This window comes from Temnothorax americanus, unplaced genomic scaffold, assembly GCF_048541705.1.
Source record: "Temnothorax americanus isolate GAGA-0224 unplaced genomic scaffold, ASM4854170v1 Scaffold236, whole genome shotgun sequence".
Classification (NCBI taxonomy): domain Eukaryota; kingdom Metazoa; phylum Arthropoda; class Insecta; order Hymenoptera; family Formicidae; genus Temnothorax; species Temnothorax americanus.
The window spans coordinates 48,893-65,077 of record NW_027509378.1 but is presented as its reverse complement, the minus strand read 5'-3'; the positions used below and the strand labels follow the sequence as shown (position 1 = coordinate 65,077).

Below are 16,185 nucleotides of genomic sequence, written 5' to 3'. Positions count from 1 at the left end.
GAAATTTCCACGCGCAACGCAGTGCGAGAATCTTCCCTCCTTGGCACCGCTGCACCAGGTTTTCCCTCGCGATTAATTTTCGACGCGCCGACCCTTGCGCACCTCCCTGAAGATGCTCCCGATGGCGAATATGGGTGTTCTCCCTGTAGAAGATGTCCGGGTGACGTCGATGTCGTCGGCCGTTGACGCCGATCCTCTGGCGAGGTTTCTCGGGACCCGGTATCGTCGTTCCGGGTCACTGTTCCCGTAGATGGTGCGTTTCCTGGGGATCTTCGCCGGAACTCGACGTCGACCCCCTTGGCAGGTGTCCCAGGACCTCTCGCGATGGATTACGTCGTTTGTTCTCGGGGAAGATGCATTTTCCGGGGAATTCGTCTGACCTTGACGCCGATTCCCTGGGAGGGTGTCCTAGGTCCTGGTAAGGCCGTTGGATGGCGGAGTTCCTGGCAAAAATGTGTTTCGCCAGGAGTTTGTCGGACGCTGGCGCCGACCCTTTGGGAGGGTATCCCAGGTCCTGGTAAGACCGTTGGATGGCTGATTCCCTGGCGAAAATGTGTTTCGCCGGGAGTTCGCCGGACGATGGCGCCGACCCCCTGGGAGGGTATCCCAGGTCCTGGTAAGACCGTTGGACGGTTGTTTCCCTGGCGAAAATGTGTTTCGCCGGGAGTTCGCCGGACGATGGCGCCGACCCCCTGGAGAGGCTCCTCTGGTCCTGGCGAGTCCGTTGGACCTCTCTTTCCCTGGAGAAGTTGCGTTTCCCGGGGATTTTCACCGGGTCATGGCGCGCACCCCCTGGAGCTATGTCCCAGGTCTTAGGAAGGTATTTCGGCCTGGTTGTCCCCGGGGAAGACGAATTTTTTCAAGAACTTAGTATTTCCTTGGCGCCCACCTCATGGACGCGCGTACCGGGTGCGGGGAATGTTTCTCTGTGCCCCTCGATACGGATTATCGCCTTAACTCTATGTCGTCGTTTTTATTAAACGCGCTTATCATTATACGATCATTATCGCTTAAACTGTATCGACAACCGCTAAATAATATAAGACTTTTATGATCGGCGGTTAATCAAAGTATTAACTAAACTGGGTTTTATACCTATTGCTTCCTCATAGAGGAAGCTTTGTAATGGTGAAAAAATTTTTTTTTCGAGATTTTGATGGAAATAGGTTTAGAATGTTCCAAAATGTCGAAAAATCATATTAGTAAAAAATGTCCGGAAGTGCGTGCGTGCGTGCGTGCGTGCGTGCGTGCGTGCGTGCGTGCGTGCGTGCGTGCGTGCGTGCGTGCGTGCGTGCGTGCGTGCGTGCGTGTGTGTGTGTGTACGGATTTTTGTACACGCATCTACTTCTACAATTTTTTAGATACCAGTTTGAATTTTTGCACACAAATAGAGTATCATAGAAAGTATGTCCTCCTCAAATTTTATTGAAATCGGTCTACCGGTATAGATTTTATGCAGATTTTCCTTTTTTTGAAAAATGTGTTTTACGCTGCTGCTTTCTCAATATTTGAGATAGCGATTTATTTTTAATTTTATTATATTTTCCAGTCTTTTCTACCCCTATTTCATATATAATTGGTTAAAATTAGATTGATCAGATCTCGTATTACACACATTTGAAATTTCGAAGAATTCGTACATACATAGAAGCTTTATAAAACTTGATCTGATCAATCAAATTTTAACCAATTATATATGAAATAGGGGTAGAAAAGACTGGAAAATATAACAAAATTAAAAATAAATCGCTATCTCAAATATTGAGAAAGCGGCAGCGTAAAACACATTTTTCAAAAAATTTGCTAACAAAGCTTCCTCTATGAGAAAGCCAAAACAAATAAATACCGATAATTATACCTCGAATAAAATAAAAACTTGCACACTTAGGAACTATGAGGAAGCAATGTGCAAGTTTCTACTTGCACAATTAAAAACTACGAGGAAACAATGTGCAAGTTTCTACTTGTCGGAGGTATGTCATTCTTAACCTAAAAACTACGCGCGGTCTTCGCCGTCTTACCGAGCCTGTATTTTAATAGTACGCAAAATCCTAAATCTATCTAGCCGCACGGGCTTTCAACGCAACGTAATATTGTATCTTTCAGAAGTGCCGTAAGTGTAATATTAAAATAAACTGAATCATGGTAAAATTAAAAACTCAAACAAAAATAAATGTGACAATTTTGTCAAACAACGAAAATAAAAATTAAACAAAAGAAACGTGTATTTTATATATGTTTAATGTTCGATCGACGAGCCGTCTTTCTCTACTTCGGCTTCCAAGCCTCATCATCGTCGCTCTCGCTTTCTTCCGACGGCGACTCAAAATCGTTGGAAGGCTGATCCACCGGGCCGATCGGGAAGTCATATGCTACAAATTCCGCGATCGCGTCTATTGGCGGAGGAGGCGCGGGAGTCGCTATCGGGAGCTGTAATGCCGACATTAACGGCGTGGGCGGCATGCATGGGAGTTCGGTCTCCCGTGGTGCAGATGTCGCTGCTAGGCTCCCTTGAGACGGCTGCTCTCCCTCCACCGCTCGTTCGGCCTGTGCCGCGCGTGGCTCCGCAACGGGTAATCTCTGTAAGATCACCCGGGGTGACTTTTTGGTCAATCGACGCGGCTGCTGGGAAGCGGCCGGTCTCAAGGTTAGATTTGGACGTTGTAGATGTATATGTTCAGGCTGAGAGTTAAATGCAGATTAAATTAGATTTTAAAAACAGTATATTTTAATCTAGCATATGCATACATTATTTTTCAAGAAAAAATAATATAAAATATAAAATAGATAATATAATATATAAAATAACATAAAATATAAAATAATATAAAAAAATTTGCAGAAAACTATACTTTGGATAATGGAAAATTATATAGATAAGGAGAATGTAAAAATTTTATTGATGTTGTATCAACAACATCCTTGTTTATATGTCACGAAATCTGTTGAATATCATAATCGTATGAAACGAGATAAAGCTTTTCAAACACTTTGTAATCAATATCAAGAACTAACAGGACAACCATTAACAACTGAAAAATTGCGAAAAAAAAATTAATAATTTAAGATCGCACACACAATATTTAGATCAATTAAATAAAATAAAACAGTTCAAGTCAAGTGGCGCATCAGTTGATGATATATATAAACCAACTTGGTGGTTGTTTGAAGACATGAGTTTCCTGAATCCTCACATCGCTCAAAGAAAAGGAGAATCTTCTATAACAGTGAGTAAATATAATTTAATATAATTTTACAAAAATATACTAAATAGGTATAAAAATTATGACAATTTATAGGTTTCGAACTCTCAGTCAGAATTATTACAATGTAATTTAAATGAGAATGAGACTGAAGATTTACAACTTCTCGATATTCATAATGTTTTGATAACAACAGATAATAACAAAGGTATTTAAAATCATTTTTATAATTTAATATAATTGTTAATTTAATATATTTAATATATTATTACTTATTTTTTATTTTGCAGAAAACACCTATCCAAAGATTCAATCACATCCAACAACTAGTAATTTGAATTCGAGTTCACCAAGCAGTGCAATAGCTACAAAAAAAAAGAAAGCCTGCAGTTTTAAATGAAATTTGTACAAGTGAAGCAAATAATTTTTGGTCAATAGCTTCCAAATCGATTAAGTCCATATCAGAAAATGAAAGAGCAGAAGATGGTATAAAACACTGGATTTTGTATGTAGAAAGCGAATTGCGTAAAATTTCAGACCCAAAAAAACTGAAACGAATACAGAGAGAAATTATGAACCTAATTGATGATGATTAATAGAGAGATAGAATAAACGATTTTGTGCCGGTATGTTTAATATACATTTGTTATGTATCTCAGATTTTTTATTAGATTGTAGTCAGTAAATTTCGTTTATTAACTTTTAATTTAAAATTTTATTTTTGTTCCGGTAAATTTCGTTTATTAACTTGTAATAAAAAATTTTATTTTTGTTTCGGTAAATTTCGTTCATTAACTTTTAATTTAAAATTTCATTTTTGTTCCGGTAAATTTCGTTCATTAACTTTTAATTTAACATTTTATTTTTGTTCCTGCTGATAAAAGAAATTGATTTACCTGATATTTTGAGCTGTGAATTTTTCATTATATATTTTTATAATATTATGCATCATTAATGCAAAAGTATAATTATTTCATTAAGAAATATTATATGTTCTTTATTTAGTTGATCATCTTTGAGCTTTAATTAAGAATATAATTTTTTTCTTAGTTTTTAAATCTTACCTTTGCGACGGTAATAATATGTTTCTTGTAATCAGATCAACTGAAAAGAATGCGTTGGTAGCTGTGTAAGTAATACTTAAAAAAATAATGCCTGTATTCAGTCAGTTGTACATACATATTTTACATACCAAAAAAATAAAAGGGTAACATAGATAAATTTGTAGTTTATTTGTAGTTTATAACTATGTATATCTTATAACTATAATAAATATATTTTGTTATAAATACATATTTGTTAAAATACATACACTTTCATACTTACAAACTACAGTATACGTAATTGTTATATATCCAATACTTATTTATAACAAAATAACATAAAAGTATAATTATATTTAATTACATAAAATTATATAATTAATAAAAGAACTTAATACATATACATATTTTACATACTAAAAAAATTTTTTTTGTAATCCATATCAAGAATTAACAGAACAATCATTCATAATTAAAGTTGTGACAAAAAAATTTAATAAAAATGTGAAAGTTAAATAATAAATTCTTGCCATTCAACTTTTCCTACGGTATTGAAATATTCTTTAAAAATATCGCGAATATGGATTGCATTTCTATTAGATCTTGCATTCATAATTTGTAAATTGCGTAATTGCGCATTATCATTTCTCCATGTAGCATGTATTACAGTTCGATTTTCTAAATTTTCAACATCTACAGCTCCATGTAAATAAGCACCATTTTCTTTACTAAGATAGTTATGTAAAGCACAACATGCAAGGGTAATATTTTGCACAGTTTCAACTGGTAAATATATTTGTGTTAAAAGAACGCGAAATCTATTTGCTAAAATGCCGAAAACATTTTCAACGATTCTTCTACCTCTACTTAATCTGTAGTTGTATATTCGCTCATCATGAGATAAATTTCGTGTTGAATAAGGTTTTAGTATATGATTTTGCAATGGAAAAACTGTGTCAGCTAAAATAACATAAGGAATGGGTTCATTTATATCAGGTAATGGTTTATCTCCAGGCACATCAAGTGGATTTTGTGGATTATTTAAAAATTGTGCCAAGTCGCTGTCACGAAACACTCCACCATCACTTACCCTACCATTAACACCGACATTGACATATGTGAATTGATAATTGGCATTGACTAATGCTAAAAAAACGATACTATTTGTACCATTGTAATTGTGATACAACGAACCATCTTGAAGTGGTACTTTAAATTCTATGTGACGACCGTCTATAGAACCAATACAGTTTGGAACATTCCATATTTCAAAATAATTATTTGCAATCTGTTCCCATTCAGCATTTGTAGTTGGTATCTGTAAAAATTATTTAATACATTATTTAATAATCAGCATTTCGAATAACTCATTATGTGTTATAATTAATTGTAAATTCTTATTTACCCGCAAGTAATCGTTTCGAAGAACTTCGTATATGACACGACATGTCTCTGGAATTATCAGAGAAATTGAACATGCTGGTATCCTTGTCGAGTACTCTAAACTGCTATAACTCTCACCAGTAGCCAAAAACCTCAGAGTTAGTGATAAACGTTCTTTAGGAGATATACATTCTCTCATGTTAGTGTTTTGACGCTGTATATAGGGTGCTACTAGTTCCACAAGTTGATGAAATAAATCGTGTCTCATTCGGAAAAATCTTTGAAAATAATCAGTATCTTCGCTTCTCAATTCTAGATGGGCTAAATTAATTGTGCCTCGTAAATTATGACTTCTTCTGAGTATCCATTTACGTGTCCATATTTTACGACGCTTTCTTCGTTTCTCTTTTATACTATTTTTTTCGATTGTCTTTTTTTGTATAACTTCAGCTATTATAGCAATTGTGATTAACTTCTTAAATTTTAAAGACATAGTTAAAAATTTTGGATAAACTTCCGAAAACGGCCCCCCTCCGATTTCGAGAAACTTTGTGAAAAGCTTCGTTTTGGGTCAAAATAAAAGCCCTTAAAAGGAATTTTGGCGACTCCTATGATAAAGCCATTTTTTTAGATAAAATGATAAAAAATATATGAAAATCTTCATAATTCTACAGGATGTTATAAATTGAATATATACTGTTTGTATTTAAATAATCAAGGTCAGAAGCTAGTATGTATATATATAAACAAGCTTGTAAAGCGCGATACGAACCCATGTGACATCTCGGTTCGCGTGGAAAGTGTATGCGTGAACTATTTCGGGACTACCGCACCTCCCCCGAAAGCACGGGGGGGGGGGTGTGCGTGAACCTTGGTTCGCGTGGAAAGTGTATGCGTGAACTATTTCGGTACTACCGCACCTCCCCCAAAAGCACGGGGGGGGAGGTGTGCGTGAACCTCGGTTCGCGTGAAAAGTGTATGCGTGAACTATTTCGGGACTACCGCACCTCCCCCGAAAGCACGGGGGGGGGGTGTGCGTGAACCTCGGTTCGCGTGGAAAGTGTATGCGTGAACTATTTCGGGACTACCGCACCTCCTCCGAAAGCACGGGGGGGTGTGCGTGAACCTCGGTTCGCGTGGAAAGTGTATGCGTAAATTATTTCGGGACTACCGCACCTCCCCCGAAAGCACGGGGGAGGGGGTGTGCGTGAACCTCGGTTCGCGTGGAAAGTGTATGCGTGAACTATTTCGGTACTACCGCACCTCCCCCGAAAGCACGGGGGGGGGTGTGCGTGAACCTCGGTTTGCGTGGAAAGTGTATGCGTGAACTATTTCGGGACTACCGCACCTCCCCCGAAAGCACGGGGGGGGGTGTGCGTGAACCTCGGTTCGCGTGGAAAGTGTAATATATTACAAAGCATATTATTTATGTATTCTGCTGTAAGTATATAATAAAAACATTAAATCATTAAATACAAACAGTATATATTCAATTTATAACATCCTGTAGAATTACGAAAATTTTCCTATATTTTTTATCATTTTATCTAAAAAAATGGCTTTATCATAGGAGTCGCCAAAATTCCTTTTAAGGGCTTTCATTTTAACCCAAAACAAAGCTTTTCACAAAGTTTCATCGAAATCGGAGGGGGGCCGTTTTCGGAAGTCTACCCAAAATTTTTTATAAATTTAATGAGTTTTTTTTCTTTATTAGCGTTTGTAATCAAGAATCTCTGAAAATTAAAAATATGTAATTTTGTATTAAATTATTGCGTTTAAAAATATTTATAATATAAATTAAACAATTTTAATCAAAATAAATTATTGAAAAATATATTTATTTATTTTTTATTTCAATGTAAAACGCTTTTTCATGGTATTTAATAAATTGACAAAGATCATATAATTTCATTCACGCATTAACATATAACTTCTATTTTCGTACTTCAACGTACAGTTAACTTGTCGGAATTTACAATTATCGCGATATCATTGAATCTTCTTCTTTTTCTTTAATTTCTTGGCACAGGGTTCGATTCATTACTGAATATGTCATTCCACAATAGAACCATATAGGTTAGAATACATGAAAAGGTCTTCTTTCTCTAGGGTTACTTGCATTACAACACCATCTATATGTATCAAAGTGTAAATATTTCTGTCCGAGAACTCGGACGGAGAAATCGGACCGATTTCTAGTACCGTGGACACAAGGCTTTTACAGTTTGCTAATAGTTGCATGCACGCTAAAAATATGATTTCTCCTACCGCGGAATATGGACTAGTGCAAATGATCAAAAATAAATTAGTCGGTCCTGCATTGAGGGTGGCATTAAGCGGAGAATATAATGATATAGCATCTTTGTTAGCAGTCTTGAGAACTAGATTTGCTCCAGTTTATTCTTCGTCACAATTGCATGGGGAACTTGCTAAAGTAACTCAACATCCCGACGAATCAGTAGTCGATTACGGTAGCCGAGTATCAATGATTCTGCAACAATTAAAATCTTGTTATCAAACCGAAAATCCGGATCAAATAATGCAATTTTTAAGTTCTGCTGAAAGTAATGCCGTAAGAAATTTTCTAACTGGGTTGAGAACAGATATTTATACGAGAATGTATCCTCGCGACCCACAATCACTTTAAATACCGCGATAGAGTCTGCAATAAAAGCTGAAACGGAGTATCAGGAACACGCGCAACGTATAAGAATAACGGAAGGACTCATACAATCAATTCGATGCAATAATTGTCTTGGATATGGTCATGATACTTATTCATGCAGCACTATTAATCCTCTCGCACAAATATCTCACGTACAATGGCAACCAAAAGTATGTTCATATTGTAAGAATTCTGGACATGTGCGTGCAGAGTGTAGAGCCTTACAGCCGCAAATTTTGAACCGGAATTCCTTATCGAATAACGCTCAAAATCCTTTCATAAATAATGCCGTGCGAAATACGAACTTTAACAATAACAACCGTTTTAATCGTCCAAATTTAGCTAATACGCGAAACGTTGGTATGCCGATACTGCAAGATTCCTGGCCACAGTCTCGAACAATGTCGAAAGAGACAATATAATAATAAAATGCGGAATCAAGGAAATCAATATTTTAATAGAGAAAGTAGAGCTTCTGAGAATATACGACGCGACAGAGCCCCAGAGAATCCCGGAAACCGAGATCGGGCTCAGCGAGCAGGCGCAGCGCTGAACGAACGCCCGCGAGTGCGCCTGGTCAATCCGGAGGAACCTCGAGAGGAAACGCAAGTGTAAAAGTCTGCAATAAAATTGGAAAACCACCTTCTGTCGTTCTGCCAAGTAAAAATCTTCTCGACGAACGCGTTAGCTTTATGATAAATACGGGATCCGATATAATTTTAATAAAAGAGGATTTGCTCCATGAGAATGTGCCCATTGACAAGGAAATAGTATTCGAGCTTAGTGGAATAACTAAAGAACGAACACGCACGATAGGCGTAGCTAAAATACGCATTCTCGATGCTGATGCATGGTTTCATTTAGTTCCTAATGATTTTCCAATTAAGCCAGATGGAATACTGAGCACGGAATTCTTCAAAAATCAAAAAGCAACTATAGATTACCTGAGGGCTTGTCTGGTTGTAAACGGAGTATCGTATTATTTTCATAATGACGAAATTGTTACTATTCCCGCTAGAACGCGAAAACAAATATTTGTTCGTATAGCAAATCCTGAAATAAAATATGGATATATTCCAAAACTAGATGCCGGATCGCAGGTGTATACCTAGGTAACGCCGTCGTCTCAAATCGTGATGGGGTAGCACATCTATATGTTATTAACTCATCGGACAAAGACGTAGAATTAGCGCCGACTGTCAAAATATATCCATTCAAAGAACTAAGTAATGAAGAAATGAACGCAAATATATAACGCAGAAGAAGACTCAATAAATAATAAAACGCGAGTTGAAAAGATATTAGAATTGCTACGTCTTGATCATTTAAATGCGGGAGAAAAAACTAGTGTCACTAGGCTAGTAACAAATTATGCGGAACGATTTCATTTGCCAGGAGAATCGCTAGGTGCAACTAGCGCATCGAAGCACTGAATATTCACCACTGATGACAGACCAATCAACGTCAAGCAATATCAATATCCTCAAATACATAAAAAGGAAATCCAACGACAGGTTGACGAAATGTTGGAAAAAGTGTGATAGAGCCGTCGAGCTCGCCTTATAATTCTCCATTGTGAATTGTACCAAAAAAGGATAATTCTAAAGGTAATAAAAAATGAATAGGATCATTTATTGCTCGACTACCTGGCTACAATATAATTCGGTGCACTACGTTTCGGCCCACGGTTAGAGCCCTTATCAAGTGCTGTCTGAAATGCATGAAACGTCACAATGTATCAACGAAATAAATTATAAGTTAGTCACTAAGTAAAGAATATTACCTAATAGTCAAGATGACTCGTCATACTTAGTATAAGACCCCCTTGCATTCATGGGAATGTCCCCGCATTGTCACGAAGCGCAACTGTGAGAGGACACTCATACAAAAAAACGATAACACTCAGAGAGAAATGCGAAACAAGCGATTCATACGTGTCTTGAACATCGAGATTCCAAAGTTAAGCGTCTCTGGTTATCCTCTCCAGTGCGTGATGTTATACGAGTGGAAGCATTCCGGAGACTAAACGTTAAAGAAAGAATCAAGGAGTCAAAAGGTTGACAGCAGAACCGAAATTATAAACATTAAACCGACGAAATGACGCCATCGTATACAGTGTTTAAATTCTCTGTGTCCCTCTGAAGATTAATAATGTTATTATGTCTCTTTATAAAAAACATCTCAGCAATCTCTCTTTTTCTCGTGTTACACTCCTTCTGTAAAATTTTAGGCTCTGACCACTTGAAGTCATGGTTATTTTGTGACCTATGTTTACTTACAACAGAGTGATTGCTGCAATGTTTCTTAATATCATTAAAGTGCTCTTTGATTCGAGTCTCCAGATGCCTCTTGGTTTGCCCTATATACGAAGCCTCACAATTTACACAGTCAATTTGATAAACAACGTTGGTTTCTTTGCTCATTGTCAATCTATCCTTGCCTCTTTTGATAACCAAGTTAAACTTCTTCGGTATTGTGTATAATGCTTTTAATCCGACATTTTTTAAGGTACGACATATGCCCTCACTTAAATCCTTGATATACGGACGGATAAGCGACGTTATCAGAAAACATTACTGAATTTAGAAATTAGTGACATACATGAGTATTTAAGTTTTTTAAATTGTAGCATTATGAAAATTGAAGAGAATTTGTTTTTGCGCTTGCCTGACCTCTTGGTAAGGAATTTCTTTAACCTAAATAATGGAAAAATATTTAAACACAGCCAATCGGTTAGAATTAAACTTGTTAAAAAGTTTCACCATTTAACATGCAAGCAAAGTAATTGCCATCCCTTTTCCAATATTGATAATAAGAAATGGCTTGTCAACATCAGCAGCAAGGTTGTCCCCGAAGCGGTAAACAATATCTTGAGCTTAGGAGACAGATTTGCGTTGCCGGTGTCGAGTTTAAATAAAAATGACAGGCTCAACTCGGTCGTCAAGATTATCAAGAATATCAAGTTTAATAATCATAAGTTTCTTCCGAATATGGTCAATGGTATACGGGGTGCGGTGGCGAATTCTCTCCAACTTTTTTTGAATAAGAGCAGTCATGTTAGTTATATCGATCGTTATATATCGAATGAATTTGTAAAATGTAAAGAATTTTTGCGGATGAACAATGACGTTTTTGTCACCAAGGCTGATAAAGGACAAATTACGGTTATAATGGATAAATCTGATTATATTAATCGTATGACAGAACTATTGAATGACACATCAACGTATAAGAAACTTAAAAAAGATCCTATTAAGCAGGTTACCAGTAAACTTAACCAATTAGTCACCAAGTCTTGGCTTGATAATGACATCATCGATGATCAAGATTATAGGCGCCTGAGGTGCACGAATGGGAATTTGCCGCGTTGTTATGGTTTGCCCAAGGTACATAAGGCTGGGTTTCCGATGCGCATTATTGTATCAGCATTAGGTAGTCTACTATATAATGTTGCGAGATTTATGCACGATATTTTGCAGGAATCTATTCCTAAACCCAGATCTCACATTAAGGATAGTTGGTCCTTCGTGAGGAGAATCGTGAATTCTAATATTGATACCAAGGAAATTCTTATATCGCTTGATGTCACAGCTTTATTTACGAACATACCGAAGGATTTAGTGTGCGAGGGCGTGAGAAAGCGGTGGCACCACATCTCTCAATATACTAAACTTAACTTGGCACAGTTTCTCTACGCTATCGAGTTAATTTTGCAATCCACCAGTTTCGGCTTCGATGGCCAGTTCTATGAACAAATATTCGGTAGCCCTATGGGATCTCCTCTTTCGTTGATCCTGGCGGACATAGTTATGGAGAATTTGGAGACGTATTGCATCAGCCATCTGAATTTTGAGATTCCGGTTTTCCTTCGCTATGTAGACGACATTTTTGCCATAGTGCCGAGGAATGCAGTCAATACACTGCTTGAAGTCTTTAATAATTACCATCCCCGCTTACAGTTCACCTATGAAACCGAGGTTGGTGGCTCGATACCGTTTCTAGATACATTAGTCATAAAAGATGGCGATAGATTAATTACTAACTGGCACAGAAAACCGACTTTTTCGGGACGATATATTAACTTCTTCTCCAACCATCCACATAAATATAAAATTAACACCATAACTAGCTTAGTCGATCGTGCAATTTTATTATCGGACGATCGGTTCCATCATGCTAATATCAAAATTGTTAAAAATATCCTTACTAATAATTGCTTTCCGATTAAGCTAGTGAACAAATTTATTTATAATAGATTATTGCAACTGAAAAACAGACAAGATAGTGAAGTTGGTGGCCTGGACGTTTCCTTTGATGCGCGTAAGCATATAAGGGCATGAGGGCATATGTCGTACCTTAAAAAATGTCGGATTGAAAGCATTATACACGATACCGAAGAAGCTTAACTCGGTTATCAAAAGAGGCAAGGATAGATTGACAATGAGCAAAGAAACCAACGTTGTTTATCAAATTGACTGTGTAAATTGTGAGGCTTCGTATATAGGGCAAACCAAGAGGCATCTGGAGACTCGAATCAAGGAGCACTTTAATGATATTAAGAAACATTGCAGCAATCACTCTGTTGTAAGTAAACATAGGTCACAAAATAACCATGACTTCAAGTGGTCAGAGCCTAAAATTTTACAGAAGGAGTGTAACACGAGAAAAAGAGAGATTGCTGAGATGTTTTTTATAAAGAGACATAATAACATTATTAATCTTCAGAGGGACACAGATAATTTAAACACTGTATACGATGGCGTCATTTCGTCGGTTTAATGTTTATAATTTCGGTTCTGCTGTCAACCTTTTGACTCCTTGATTCTTTCTTTAACGTTTAGTCTCCGGAATGCTTCCACTCGTATAACATCACGCACTGGAGAGGATAACCAGAGACGCTTAACTTTGGAATCTCGATGTTCAAGACACGTATGAATCGCTTGTTTCGCATTTCTCTCTGAGTGTTATCGTTTTTTTGTATGAGTGTTCTCTCACAGTTGCGCTTCGTGAAAATGCGGGGACATTCCCATGAATGCAAGGGGGTCTTATACTAAGTATGACGAGTCATCTTGACTATTAGGTAATATTCTTTACTTAGTGACTAACTTATAATTTATTTCGTTGATACATTGTGACGTTTCATGCATTTCAGACAGCACTTGATAAGGGCTCTAACCGTGAGCCAAAACGTAGTGCACCGAATTATATTGTAGCCAGGTAGTCGAGCAATAAATGATCCTATTCGTTTTTTAATCGCTGGCGGATAAAGGTTTTTTTTCTATTAGTAATAAAAAATGACGTCTCGTAATAGATTTTTGAGCGCTTAATGAGAAAACGATCGGTGATGCATATCCACTACCAAATATTGTCGATATACTCGATCAACTTGGTAGCGCGAAATATTTCTCAGTATTTGACCTAGCTTCTGGATTTTACCAGATATTAATGGACAAGACTGATAAGCATAAGACTGCGTTTTCAACACCGTATGGACATTTTGAATATAACCGTATGCCGTTTGGACTAAAGAACGCTCCTGCTACTTTTCAAAGATTAATGGATCAGGTATTAACAGGATTACAAGGAATTGAATTATTCGTATACCTTGACGATATTGTAATATATGCCAGATCGCTTGAGGAACACGAGATTAAATTCCAACGGTTAATGAAACGATTAGAAGAAGCAAATTTAACCTTACAACCGGATAAATGTAAATTTTTAAAGAAAGAAGTCGCTTATCTCGGACATGTAATAACTGAAAATGGTGTACGACTTGAGCCTAAAAAGGTAAGTGCTGTAGAGAAATTTCCGACGCCAAAAACACGAAAAAATATTAAGCAATTTCTCGGTCTTGCAGGATATTACCGAAAATTCATAAAAAACTTTTCTAAAATCGCTAAACTTCTTTCAGATTTAACGAAACAATCTATTGCATTTGAATGGAAACAAGTACAACAAGAAGCATTTGATAAATTGAAACGCACCTTGTGCTTAGAACCAATTTTGCAATATCCTAATTTTAATGAACTGTTTATTATAACTACTGACGCATCAGGATACGCCATTGGTGCAATATTAAGTCAAGGCAAAATAGGAAGCGATTTACCCATAGCTTACGCATCAAGAGTTTTAAATGATGCAGAAACAAGATATTCGCCTACAAAAAGAGAATTATTAGCTTTAATTTACGCCGTGAATCATTTTCGACCCTCTGTTTATGGACGAAAATTCACATTAGTAATAGATCACAAACCGCTAGAATGGTTAAATTCAGTATCCGATCCTACGTCACGATTAATGAGATGGAGATTAAAATTAGCTGAATACGATTATCAAATAAAATACAAACCAGGAAAAAGGAATAAAAACGCTGACGCTTTGTCCAGAAATCCTATCGAAGAAATCAAACACGTATGTCCTTTACACGCAAAACGAGCATTATCATCTTCAAGCGAAGCCTCGCTAGGACAAGAACTTAAAAAACAAAAAACATTCCACCCAAGTTTTAAAAGAGCGATGGAAAGTGAAGGATCAGGAAATCCAGCGCCGCATAAAAAGAACAGACCTGATAAACCATCTCCTTATATAGATTCAGATTTAGATAATGAAGAAAAAATGTCACTTAGAAGTAAATTTTTAAAAGCTTTAGACAGTAGCAGCGACAGTGGAACAGTTTCATATTATTATGAAACCGACTATGATACCGACGATCCAGAAATATGTCAAGAAGGTGAAAAGAGGAAACATGAAAGTAGCTCTTCTACCCACATAAGACGCAGAAAGCGAAAGCATAAGAGAACAAAGAAACACCGTAAAGATTCTAGTCTAAAGGAAATTGACGAATCCCGTGATGACAGTAAAGACGCAATGTTGCAGGTGGATGAAGCTGAAGGGCGCGGCCCGCAAGAGCGTCTTAGCGATGACGACGCCGTCTATGAGCCGCTGCAAGAAGCAACCGCTCCCGATGACGCATGCGCTTCACGCAAGAGACCGAGCGAAAGCCACACAACGGGTGTCCCAAAAAAACAAATCGATGATAAAAAATTTTATAATGAAAAAGAAATGCATAAACAGCTGGAGGAATTTGAAGATGAGGCTATGGAAATAACACCACAATCTAGCGACAGTCATCAAACACACACTAATATTGAAGTACAGGCTGACGTTCATGCACCACCTTCGCATATACAAATAATACCAAAATCAAAGGTAAAAATTGATAAAAAATTACAAAAATTGCGAGATGACATTAACGCTATTGAAGTAATAGGAGAGAATATACCAATAAATAAACAAGAATTAGAAGCAATGGAAGTAGATATTGATAGTGAAATGGATTATGAAATAAATAAAAAATCATTAAAATATTGTGAACAAAAAACGCCGAGCGATGATTCGACAGACGAAAGCAATATGAATAGAATATTTTCACCTCCTTCATATAATGCAGTTCCTAAATCTTTACAAATAAGTAATAAAAAATCTACAAAAACAAAAGCCACAACTTCTAATAAGAGACCAGTGAATAAAAAATTTCCAAATAAAAAATTAAGCAAGAAAACAAATAAAAAATCTAACTTGAAGGAACAAACACCACCAAAAGAATTACAGAGACCAAGAATAAGAGAAATGGAAGTTACTTCTGTCAACATTATAGACTCCCGAAATCACATATGGATGAGGAATGATAATATAATATACTTTATAAATACGAAGGGAGATCCGATAGATGAAATAGGGAAAAAATTAATCAATAGGAAAATATGCCAAAAGCCGAAGAACTTTAAAGGAATAATAGGACATGTGTTAATTTCGGAGAAGAATAACAAGAAAATTTTTGGAATAATAATTAAAGAAGAATTAAGCGATCAGATTTAGGAAAAATATG

At 36.6% G+C, this 16,185-nt stretch overlaps 1 protein-coding gene and 2 long non-coding RNA genes across 4 annotated transcripts; 2 read left to right on the top strand and 1 right to left on the bottom strand.

Annotated features, from left to right (window-relative positions):
* The first annotated feature begins 314 nt into the window (after positions 1-314).
* Positions 315-4,403, top strand: LOC143898561 (uncharacterized). Its single transcript, XR_013257252.1, has 3 exons — positions 315-3,227; positions 3,300-3,411; positions 3,494-4,403. It is a non-coding gene; the product is annotated as an uncharacterized LOC143898561 (long non-coding RNA).
* A 2,848-nt stretch (positions 4,404-7,251) lies between these two features.
* Positions 7,252-8,882, bottom strand: LOC143898562 (uncharacterized). Of its 2 annotated transcripts, none has more exons than XR_013257253.1 (3): positions 8,451-8,882; positions 7,585-8,120; positions 7,252-7,362 (listed from the first exon to the last, which is right to left on the bottom strand). It is a non-coding gene; the product is annotated as an uncharacterized LOC143898562 (long non-coding RNA). The 2 variants fall into 2 exon arrangements; XR_013257254.1 differs by having other exon boundaries at positions 7,898-8,120.
* Positions 8,883-11,410: 2,528 nt separating this feature from the next.
* Positions 11,411-14,175, top strand: LOC143898565 (uncharacterized). Its single transcript, XM_077408134.1, has 4 exons — positions 11,411-11,680; positions 11,774-12,120; positions 13,925-14,084; positions 14,155-14,175. Exons 1-4 carry the CDS (start codon positions 11,411-11,413, stop codon positions 14,173-14,175), a joined length of 798 nt encoding a protein of 265 aa, XP_077264260.1.
* The last annotated feature ends 2,010 nt before the right edge of the window (positions 14,176-16,185 follow it).

Coding starts and splice junctions, on each gene's coding strand:
- LOC143898565 (XM_077408134.1), top strand. CDS start 11,411: ATGAACAATGACGTTTTTGTCACCAAGGCTGATAAAGGACAAATTACG. Junction 11,681..11,773: donor GTTGTTATGGTTTGCCCAAG/GTACATAAGGCT, acceptor GATATTTTGCAG/GAATCTATTCCTAAACCCAG. Junction 12,121..13,924: donor GTTATGGAGAATTTGGAGAC/GTATTGCATCAG, acceptor AATATATGCCAG/ATCGCTTGAGGAACACGAGA.